This window comes from Geotrypetes seraphini, chromosome 3 (genome assembly GCF_902459505.1).
Source record: "Geotrypetes seraphini chromosome 3, aGeoSer1.1, whole genome shotgun sequence".
Lineage (NCBI taxonomy): Eukaryota > Metazoa > Chordata > Amphibia > Gymnophiona > Dermophiidae > Geotrypetes > Geotrypetes seraphini.
In genome coordinates this window covers 141,230,647-141,243,209 of record NC_047086.1, presented here as the reverse complement: position 1 = coordinate 141,243,209, position 12,563 = coordinate 141,230,647, and the positions used below count along the sequence as shown (strand labels likewise).

Below are 12,563 nucleotides of genomic sequence, written 5' to 3'. Positions count from 1 at the left end.
GGGAAGCAGAGCGGATCCCCTTAAGCAAGGGATCCACCATATGCGGGGGCTCCGACAAGGTGTCCTCAAAGTGCAAACTGAGGAGACCTAAAGAATTAACTCATGAAGCTCTTTCTGCTGCACAATGCGCATCACAGACACATCTTCGCCATCTGGGGAGTGCTCGAACCCCCCCAAGAGGATCCTGTAAATTTCCCCAAGGGTCCAGGTCCTCAGCAATAACATCTTTCTCCTCTTGGCAAAAATCCTCATCCCAAGAGACACTTGGGTGTTTGGATGAGATGAACAGAGGGGGGCAAAACCGCCTCTGTGGGGGGAGGAGCTTACCTAAGATGGCGGCGTGAGCTCAGCAGGGAGACGCCGACACGGATCATTTTGGAAATTTTCTCTCTTTTATCTGATGGTGAAGAGAAAAATCAAAGCTCCGGGTGTTCCCAGATGAATTAATCGTTTCTCAGACCGAGCCGATGGATCTCTTTGTCGAGCGAAGTTCCCGAACAGCACATCCAGAGGATCAAACCTCAGCTGGAGAGGGCGCGCAAGCTGAGGCGCGTGAGTTCTCCTTTGAGGGAGCCACTCTTTCCCCGGATGAGCGGAGCCCGCCGACTCATCCTGCGGCATTGGAGGAGCTGTTGTTGGCTGAACCAACCCAGGATGTTCACCTACTGGCCCAACAGGACAGATTTTCTGTCCGTGAACAAAAGCAGGAGGAATTATCTTTAACAGCATTGCAGCCGGCGGGGAGTCTGGAACAAGCCCAGGAAACTTCATTGACTTCCACAACGGCAAAAGATACTGTGTTCTCCACTGCAGGGCCCAGAACTGAGATTGCCCCTCTGATTAGACCTAAGGTCTTTAATATGGAATCACTATGGGAGGCGATATCCAGCTTACAAATTTCCTTGGGATATCAAATTGAGCAACTTTCCTCGAGGTGTACTAAGGTGCTTTCTGAAAACACAGAAATTAAGACTAAAGTATTAAGTTTGGAAAATAAAGTGGATGATGCGGACACCAGGATAAAGACTTTGGAGGCCTAGGCATTGACTTGGGTTAAAGATAGTACAAGTTTACACTTTAAAAAAGAAATGGTGGAAATGTAATCTCCGGATCATTAATTTCCCAAAAATATTTCCCACAACTGCTTTAACAATGTTTAAAAGATATCTGAATGAAGTTCTTAAAGTATCTGAGACCTCATACCCACCTATCTCCAAAATATATTATTTACCTAGACAAATTAAAGCTCAAAGCCCAAACCAGCAGAATTTATCTGCTGACAGTTTGGACTTATCTAATTTCTTGGAGAAGTCAGATATGGAGGTCCAGACTTCAGCTACATTATTGGTACAATTTGCTATAGATTCAGATAGGGATTGGATGCTTAAGCTGTTTTTCAAATATAAGGATGTTCCCTTTTTGACTAATGTTATAAGAATGTATCCAGATGTGTCACATCCTACTGAAAAGCGAAGGAAACAATTTTTGATTTTGAGGCCGAGGGTCATTCAGTTGGGAGCAACCTTTGTTTTGAGATATCCCTGCAAGTGTGTTATGATATTTAATGGGAACAGATATGTATTTTATGAGCCGCAGCAATTATCCAAATTTAATTCCTCTAAAGTACAACCTTTAGAAGCTTCCTGAGTTATTCCAGTATGTTAGCTCGAAAAGAAAGGAATGTTTAGGATCTGTATTGCCACATCTTTAGTTTTCCTTTAACATTTATTTCTTTATCTTATTTCAGCTTAATTTCATCTCCTTCCCTATATATATGGTAGACTAACTACAATCTGTATAATTTTTCATTATTTCTTGTAATAAGAAATATCTTGTAGTGATTTGTTAGATATACAGACTGTTATTACTTTTTGACTTTTTTTTTTTAGATTGTCAATTGTTAAAATCAAATAAAGAATTTTAAAAAAATTGTGTGGGGCCGCACCGGGGAAGACGTCAAGGGCAAAACCATCCCCAAGACCCCTGGAGTAGATACGGAATCTCCAATCAATATTCAAAATGAGGTCTCACCTGTCTTATACAGTGGCATCAATACTTCCTTTTTCCTACTGGCCATATTTCTCCCTATGCACCCTAGCATTCTTCTAGCTTACACCATTGCATTTTCAATCTGTTTGGTCACCTTTAGATTATCACATACTATCACACCCAAGTCCTGCTCCTCTTTTATGCACAAAAGTTCTTCATCCCTTAAACTGTATCCTTACCTCAGGATTTTGGAGCCCAAATGCATGACCTTACATTTCTTAGCATTAAATTTTAACTGTCACATTTCAGACCATTCTTCAAGCTTCGCTAGGTCCTTCCTCGTGTAATGCACACTATCAGGGGTGTCTACTCTATTGTAGATTTTGATATCATCCACAAAGAGGCAAATTTAACTAACATCCCTTCAGTAATATCGCTCACAAAAATGTTAAAAAGCAGCGGCCAAAGAACGGAACCTTGAAGCACACCACTAGTAACATCCCTTTCCTCACAGATCTCCATTGACCACTACCCCCTGTTGCCTACTACTCAACCAGGTCCTGACCCCTGTCACTTTGGGGCTCATCCCGAGAGCACTATTTATTTATTAGATGTCTTTGTGGAATACTGTCAAAAGCTTTGCTAAAATCTAAATACACTACATCTAGGACACTCCCTCAATCCAATTCTCTAGTCACCCAGTCAAAGAAATTAATCAGATTTGTCTAACAAGACCTGCCTCTAGTGAATCAATGTTGCCTTGGGTCCTGTAATCCACTGGATTCCAGAAACTTCACTATTTTATGTTTTAAAATGATTTCCATTAATTTACTTACCACAGAAGTCAGACTTACTGGCCTATAGTTCCCTACATCCTCTCCTATTCAAACTAACATGAAAGATATTCTTATATATTCCCATTATAAAGACAGTCTTACCATACACCCTGAGGGTATGGACATTCAGGGTGTATGGTAAGACTGCCTTTATAATGGGAATACATAAGAATATCTTTCATATTAGTTTGAGTAGAGGAGGGTAGTAGACTAAGTCTCCCTTTTTCTACAGGGGTGTCCTTGAAAAAGCGTCTACGAAAATCGCCCCCCCTGAATGAGTGCTTCAAACTGAAAGCTAAAGCTAAGTTTGAAATATTTTCAAATACTAATGAATATTTATGAATATAAAAGAAATTTAAGAGTAAAAATTATAAAAATACTATATATAAAAAAAGGACCAGTGACGATCTGGTGCATAAAGCTCTAAGCCATGAGAGTTTTTTGAGCTTAGAGTGGCATCGCTGAGGTTCTGGTGAAGATATTAGAAGAGCTTTTCCTATATTATATATGTGGCCTGAATAAAATTCTGAGGCTTTTTCCTCTTATACATTTTCAGCTAGCCTATTGAAAATAAAACATTTCCTTGCTATAGGTTTATTGTGGATGTTTGATTATCATTCAGAATGTGTTTATAGTCCCCCCGTTTATGTTTGATTATATTTAAATAGAATCAAACAGATAAACGGGGGGACTATAAATACATTCTGAATGATAATCAAACATCCACAATAATCAAACATCCACAACACACTCATATGCATTTACTTTTTCTTAGTATATTCACAATTTTAAGTTCATTTAGGTTTCAGACATTGTTTGACTATTCTATGTTTCTATGTCTGCCAGTTTAGCCCAATGTAACAATTTTAATCATTAAAGAACATGCTCCCTCAGAAGACTCTTTTCCCCTCCTCCAAATATGCCTTTCTCTATTTGTCCTGTGATCACACTGAATGAGGATGGTTACCTTCGGCATCTAAGGGATGATTCCAAGGCACTACCTTCACTGCAGCCCCTCTCTGACATAGGCAGCGGATTTGGTTATACTTCAGACCACAGTCCAGGGCTATAATCCTCAATGTGCCACTGGGATTGAAAACCTGCGGCTCCTATTGAAAATACAACAAACAAGATCATTTACAACTTATGCCCATACAAAATGGATTTAACATTACCAAACTTCCAATAAACTTTTTCCCACTGCTACATTTATTATAAAACTTTATATACTGCCCTTCAATAAACATACCAGAGTACTTTAAAATCAGCAAACCAAAGCAAAATTAAGAGATAAGCAAAGAAAAGAAAAAAGGATGCATGGAGTATTTTAGCACCATTGACTTCTTATTTGATAGGTGTCAGTGATCAACAACTACTGTACATTCCTGGTGTGAAAGTTTTTTGTTATAAATCTTCGCTCAAAACAATGTTTTCATATCAAGTGGCTCTTATATGGAATAATTTACTAATCAACCTATTTGAAGTTTCATCATATGTTGAAAACTTTACTCATTTCAATTTTACTGCTTATCAGAACTGGACAATTATATGGATGTTTCATGTTACAAATCATTACATTCCTCTATATCACAGGTGTCAAAGTCGGTCCTCGAGGGCCAGAATCCAGTCGGGTTTTCAGGATTTCCCCAATGAATCTGCATGAGATCTATTTGCATGCACTGCTTTCAATGCATATTCATTGGGGAAATCCAGAAAACCCGACTGGATTCCGGCCCTCGAGGAGGGACTTTGACACCCCTGCTCTATATGGAACAATCCTTATGTAAAAATCAACAATAGCATGATATTTTGGAGAAAAAAAAGGACTGCAAAGCATAAGAACATAAGAAATAGCCATACTGGGTCAGATCAATGACCATCTAGCCCAGTATTCTGTTTTCACAGTGGCCAATCCAGGTCACAAATAACTGACAAAAATCCAAATAGTAGCAACATTCCATGCTAACAATCCTTGGCTTCTCCATGTCTGTCTTAATAGCAGGTCTATGGACTTTTCCTCCAGGAACTTGTCCAAATCTTATGTAAAACCAGTTACGTTAACCGCTCTTACCACATCCTCCTGCAATGTGTTCCAGAGCTTAACTATTATTCTCCAATTGAAAAAATATTTCCTTCTATTGGTTTTATAAAAGTATTTCCCTGTAACTTCATTGAGTGTCTCCTAGGATTTGTAATTTTTGATGTAGTAACAAAAATAAAAAATATATATACATCTATCCACTTGTACCTGTTCTACACTACTCAGGATTTTGTAGACTTCAATCATATCTCCACTCAGCCATCTCTTTTCCAAGCTGAAGAACCCTAACATCTTTAGACTTTAAAGCTGAAAAGCACTAACCTCTTAGGTCTTCAAGTCTCCATATCTGCTAAAAGACTAAACTGATGACCAAAACAAAAACATCAAATCTTTTCAAGCCTTGTAAGCACAATTTTCTCTTCATCCAGGTCAATATTTTTGATGGATACAAATAAAACATTGAATTGAAAAAGATATTCTCTCCATCCTTATGTTTCAGCTACCTTTCTCTTTCATCGTATGCCCATCCCATCTCTACAAGCTTCTACAACAGAAAAATTTTTGTGAAAGATCTAGCCTATAAAAGGTCTGGGAATTAGACCTATAACATTTGTTAGAGCCTAATCAATTGGTTTTGTTTTGGACTAAAGTTGGTAAGCCACTGCCATTTGCAAATGTGATTCAATCACTTTATTTTCTTCACCACAGAGTCCTCTGGATTCCACAACATATGTTTGTAGTGGTCTAACGCCTAGGAATTTGTGTTGATCTTGTAAAGGACAGACAGGCACTTTATTACACTTGCTCTATGAATGCCAACTCACTCTAGTTTTTGCAATGATGTTTGGTGTAAGATGAAAATAATTCTTCCAGTCCACACAGACCAATAGCCTACAATAATCATATTTATCACTGGTTTTGGATAAAGACTTTGCACTATCCCAACAAAAACTGTTTGATATCTTACTTGCTATAGCTATTAAAACTCTACTTTCGAACTAGAAAAACAGTCAAACATTTATTTATTTAATTTGTTTTCTATCCCGTCCTCCCCAAAGAGCTCAGGACAGGTTAATTTATTTCAGGTGACATTGTGTCTTACAATTTTTTTTTAATTTAACACAACTACTTGTTAAAGAAATACAGAATTATATTCCAACATAAAGGAAAAAGCCTAGTTCAAAATATGAGTTAGGAAACAATTGTATTTTAGAGGAAAAAACCCTCGTTTAGACCACCATTTATCATAGGAGGAGATCAGAAAAATTTTACAGAGAGATAAATCTTAACAACAAATTAAGGAGAAAGGCTAATATGTCTAAACCCCCAGCCTTAATTTTTAGAGCTGGAATCACCCCTTCCAATTAGTCGATCAGGTGCATTAAAAATAACATATTTCAAACCCATATATTTCACAATGCATTTGCAGGGGTAGGCCAACATAAAGGTCACACCCAATTTCTTTGTTTCTTCTCTCATTATTAAAAATAATTTACGCCATTCTTGAGTTGCTTTAGTTATGTCGTGGTATAACCCAGTGGTCTCAAACTCAAATCCTTTGCAGGGCCACATTTTGGATTTGTGGGTATTTGGAGAGCCTCAGAAAAAAATAGTTAATGTCTTATTAAAGAAATGGCAATTTTGCATGAGGTAAAACTCTTTATAGTTTATAAATCTTTCCTTTTGGCTAAGTCTTAATAATAATATTGTAATTTATAGCTAAAGAAACATACGATCAAGAAACTGTTTTATTTTACTTTTGTGATTATCATAAACATACCGAGGGCCTCAAAATAGTACCTGGCGGGCTGCATGTTTGAGACCACTGGTATAACCATATACATTGACCACAAAAAAGTAAATCCTGATTTTTTAAAGAAAAATCTCATGATGGAATTAAGATCCTGTTCAAAAAGTGTCTTACAAATTTTCAAGTTTGAAATATAAGTGGCAATTCATGTGGTCTGATTTGCTTGCTAAGCTTAACCTGCCAGTGCTGAATATTCGTGGCTAGCCAGCTAAGTCCTATGACATAATCAGTTAGTGGATAGCTGCTAACCATGAATATTCAGCGGAGATAACCGGCTGTTCCTCACTGAATATTAGTGGTTAGCTCAGTAACCCCTCCCCCCTTTTACAAAACCATAGTGTGGTTTTCAGTGCCATCATTTCAACATTGTTATTTGTGGAAAACAGGGAAATAGATCCAACGAGGTGACACAATCAACGGATTTGAAGACGATCGTTATTATATGGCTGCAAAATGACATGTGTCTAAAGTCCTCTATGGGGAAAACCTTTGTGCCAGATGAATGCATTTTAAAATCTTTGGTGGATACATATTCTGCTTTTTATGGAAGTCAGTAGAGGCTTCCCTTCTTTGCTCTAATGAAGATCATTAAATCATTGTTATTGCCTGTCTGCATAGAATATAGAAAATCACTTGTGCGTAATAGGAACATCGACTGAACAAAGGGAAAGTGCTGTCTGTTTAGAAACGAGCCTATGTAAAAGCATACACTTATGGCTGACAGTTGGGATCTCTATGCAACTACCATATTCACATTGATTACATACTGCTTCTGAAAAATTCAATATCTAAAGTACAAATACTTTGAGTAAATACAATTAAAAACGGAGTTATGTGATCTGAAGACAGTTGTGCCATCAATATATCTCAATTCATTCAAGGAAATTACTGACTTAGTCATTTACAAAACATCCACTCCTCATTTCTCAAAAAGAATGCATTTCTAATTTCATCACGGTATCAAAATAATTAAAGATGCAGAAAGTATTACAAAGTCTTCATAAATAGATGCCATTTGACTTTATTGGTTTAAAACTTATTGTTTTAGTAATAGGTAATAGTAACAGGTCTTAGTAATTGATAAATATAGGGAATAGGTAATATTCTTATTGTATTATTTCAAACGAATTTGGATTAAAGATGGGAGAAAACTAATTTATTCTTTAAAAATAAAGAAGTATTAATTGAATTAATTAATTTGATAGTGAAGGAATATACTAATATAAATATAATCTGAATATAATCAACTTCATTTGTATTAAATATTAATTTATATTATATAATATTATCATAATGAATTATAATATGAATATGAATATTCCAACATTGGTGATTGTCATGTTAAGCTATAATGATAAGAAGTTAAGGCATAAAGGTATAATCTATAATTTTACTGTTTTAAGAAAGATAAGGGAATTAAATATACTCATAAAAAGGGTTGTTTGGTTTTTTTTTAATAATCATAGGGGTTATGAAGAATACTTAATTCATGAGTTAAATGAAATATTAAGTTTAAAATTGTTAAAGCAAATTTGTATGGACATTTATTTTACCTGTTATAATTCTTTATAATCAACTTTTATAATATGAATTTGGTAAATATGAATTGAATAATATGATATTCCGTAAATCGGTAAAGACCCTCCTCTTCAACTAAAGATCTCCTCTGTCTTCTCCCCCCTTAGGCCCCACCCTCCACTCTCCTATCACCTTCCCGAAATTCCAGTATGACCCTCTCTTACTCTATCCACTAACAAATTGTACCTAAACGCTTATAACTTTCCTTAAACTAAACTACTGTATTTCCCCCTTCTCTCTTTCTGCTAACTCTCCCTGTATTTAATTCTCTCCAAAAACTATAAATCCAATCACTAAACCTGTTGTACTACTTATATGTCTAGTTACTCCCTACTGTGTATGTTCATTTGTAAACCGTTCTGAGCTATTGGGAGGACGGGATAAAAATCTAAATAAATAAATAAATATTGATATTCGGATATTCTGTTAAGTTTTTCGGGGGGAGCTTTGGGTTTAGCTTCACATAAACACTTCCAAGCAGTCAAGATATATGTGGGAGGAGGGGAGGGTAGAGGAAGGGATAAGTGGGTAGAGAAAATCGATATTAATTATTTATTAGGGAAAAATAAAGGAGAATTATGGATATTATGTTTTAGAATATTAATACATATAATTAAAAAATGATTTAAAAATTTTTCTCATTAAATGTTAATGGCCTCAACCATCCGATTAAAAGCAAGAAAACTCTTAATTTCTTAAAGAAACAAGAAGCTGATATATATTTCATTCAGGAAATCCATCTTTCACCCAATGAATCATCAAAATTAAAGGGAGATTGGGTGAAACATTGTTTTTATGCGCCGGCCTAGGTAAAAAAGCAGGGGTTGCTATTTTAGTACATAAAAAATGTACTGGAAGCTTTAAATTAATTTCTACAGATGTCATAGGAAGATGGGTCCAAGTGGGCATGAGTTTAGGGAATATTACCTTGACACTGATTAATGTTTACGCACCTAATTTGGGTCAAATTGAGTTTTTTAAATCTCTTCAACAGTTGTTTTTACCACTGGCTACAACTAAAATGATTGTGGCTGGAGATTTCAATGTGGTTATGGATCCTTTGATTGATAAAAAAAAAACCAAGCAGAATAATAAAATCATTGGGTTTGGATAATCTAGTCCAATCATGTGGTTTAAAAGATATGGAGGATTTTACATTTTAAAGATTAGGAATTTTAATTTTGTTCTCAAATACACAAATCCTTTTCAAGAATAGATTATTTTTTTGTGTCAGAGACTTTAATTCATCAAATCACAAAAGCTGAAATTGATCCGATTATTTTTTCGGATCATGGAGGAGTATGGATAGAATTACAGATAAATGATCAAAGATTATAGTAGATCTGTTTGGAGGTTTAATAATGCTCTGTTAGCTGAAGATAACTTTATAAAAGAATTACAACAAAAAATTAATGAATATTTTCAATTAAATACATCAGAAGAAATCTCTTTAGAAACCCTCTGGGATGCTTTTAAAGTACTATGAGAGGACATATTTCATTCTCAGCACATACAAGGAAAAAGCTTAAAATGGAATATTCTAGTTTGGAGAAAAAGATTAAAGATTTAGAATTAAAATTGTCTTTAAAATGGGAACAAAGCACGTTGCAAAAATTATTGAAAAACAAATATAAATATAATGAGATTTCCTCTAAAATAGTTAAAAAAGAGCTATTTTATCAGCAAGCATTATATTATGATAATTCGAATAAGGCTGGAAGAATGTTAGCGAACTACCTTAAAGTAAAGAAAAATAAAATAAAAATAGCAGCTATAAAAGATGAAAAAGGGAAAACTCATTCCCAAATTAATAACATTTTAGAACAATTTTTGAAATTTTATAAAACATTATATTCTTCCGAGTTTGATTCGAATAAGGAAACTGAAGGAATTTAATTTTTAAAAATAAATTGAAGGTCCGAAAATTCCTGATCATTTAAAAGATTCCCTTGAAAAACCGATTACATTAAAGGAGATACAGACAGCACTGAAATCTCTTAGAGTTGGATCCGCTCCAGGTGGAGATGGTTTTATTGTTGAGTTTTATAAATCATTTCAAACTACATTATTACCCCAATTACTAAATTTATATAAATTTCAATTGAATAATAGTTGTATTACAGGTACCATGGCGGAATCTTTAACTATAGTATTACCTAAGCCAAATAAAGATCCTACTTTGGTTTCAAACTACAGGCCTATTTCATTAATTAATGTGGATGGAAAATTGTTGGCAAAGATGTTAGCTTTGAGGTTGACCAAAGCTCTCCCATATATTATTGGAATGCATCAGGGTTTGTTGCTCAAAGGCATTCTTCTAATAACACCAGACTGGCTTTTCATATGTTAAATTTATCAAAAAATTTAAGATCCAGATTTCTCTGTATCACTTGATGCAGAGAAAGCTTTTGATCGTGTGGAGTGGACTTTTATGTACCAAACAATGCAGTGGTTTGGAATTGGTTCAGGTTTCATACAAATGATTCAATCCTTGTACAGTTCCCCTTCTGCTAAATTGTTTTTTAATAATAATTTTTCAGAAAGTTTTGAACAGTGGAGGGGAGTTAGACAAGGATGTCCGTTGTCTCCTTTGTTGTTTGATATTGTATTGGAACCCCTATTATAGGCTATACAACAATCAAAGGAGATTCAGGGTATTCCTTATTCAGGTCGGGAATATAAAGTTTCAGCATATGCAGATGATATTTTGCTTCATTTGAGGAATCTACCATTCCACACTTATTAGAATCAATAAATAAATTTGGGAAAATATCAGGATATAAAATAAATTGGGATAAATCAGAGATTCTTCCATTAAATATTCATTGTCAAAGAGGTTTATTTTATTTGTTTTCATTTATATGGAAAGATGAAGGCATTAAATATTTAGGAATTTGGATTCATAATACAATAGAAGAAACGATGAAGATAAATGAAAACTTTTTATTGACAAAAGTTACAGAGATGTGTGAACAATAGAATCCAATGCATCTGTCTTGGTGGGGGAGAGTTCAAACTGTAAAAATGATGATTTTGCCTATAGTTTGCTATCAAATGAGTATGTTACCAATTTATTTTCAGGGGTCCTTTTATAAAAAATTAAATAGTATTCTATCAAAATTTATTTGGCTTGGGAAATCTGCAAGAATTGCAATGGCATCTTTACAAAAGCCAATTGCGGAGGATGGGGTAAATTTTCCCAATTTTTATAGGTACCATCAAGCCTATATTATGCATCAGGGTATGTATTGGATCCTCCCGGAGCTCATGAAAGAATTTCCAGACTGGGTTAACATTAGAATGGCAACTCATGTTTCCTTTGAGATTGAGTCATGTCATTAGTATTAAAATGCCTAGGTTATATAAGGATCATAGAATGTTGGTGGATACTTGGAAAACATTAAGATATGTTAATGATTTAACGCCTATTTAAATCAACATATCAGACCATATGGCTAAACTCCAAGATTAAAATTGGCGGATACAAGGTCATCTGGAAATATTGAATGAAGGCAGGTATTCGTACTTTAGATGATGTTATTTCTAATGGTGAGTTGCTTGATTTTTCACAGTTGCAACATAAATTTGATCTTAATAATTTACAAAACTGCAAGCGCTTGACGAATTCAAATTTTATTCGGGATTTACGTTGAACTACCAGAAATCTATGGCCCTAGCTAGCCCCATGACACTATAACAGACACGGAGCGGTCACTTCCCATTTACGTGGGCTCAGACTTCAATTCGCTATTTGGGGGTATAGATCCCCCGAGACCTTACGACCCTGTACACCAGCAATATCACCCCATTGCTCCAAGACACCTCACAACATCTACAGAATTGGTCCACTTTTCCCTTATCGGTGGCGGGCCGGGTAGCCCTTTTTATGTTCAAATGCTTTTTTATTATTTCAAGTATAACAGGCAAGAACAAGAAATAGCATCAATCAGAAGTAACAGTACAAACATTTCCCCCCTCCCCCACCCCTCCCCATCCCGGGAGTCCAGAGCCATGCCAAAAGCTGAGAGATAACCTTAAAGGTTCAAAAGTCTACTGCAAGCACGTGGTGTAAGGTCCTGCCAAAAGTATTCCCAAGTCTGACAAAATCTACGACCCGGGCCATGCTCCAAGTCACCCACCAGTCTCCGCTCCAGCGTGGCATGAATTATCATCAGGGATCTCCATTGTGCATAGGTCGGAGGATCAGGCGAAAGCCAGTTAATAAGGATAGTTTTCTTCCCCAGTAAAAGCACTCTGGTGATAAAAGCTGACATTCCCCTGGGTTTGGGCGTAGCTATATTATAAAAAC

General features: G+C 35.5%; 1 protein-coding gene across 3 annotated transcripts in view; it reads right to left on the bottom strand.

Moving 5' to 3' along the window:
- CAD (carbamoyl-phosphate synthetase 2, aspartate transcarbamylase, and dihydroorotase) overlaps positions 1 to 12,563 on the bottom strand; it is a 408,216-nt gene that overhangs the window by 354,578 nt on the left and 41,075 nt on the right. For all 3 annotated transcript variants that reach the window (XM_033937498.1, XM_033937499.1, XM_033937500.1), the window contains exon 5: positions 3,793 to 3,934. In XM_033937498.1, coding sequence (XP_033793389.1) covers positions 3,793 to 3,934 — 142 coding nt within the window. The remainder of the gene's footprint in view (positions 1 to 3,792; positions 3,935 to 12,563) is intronic.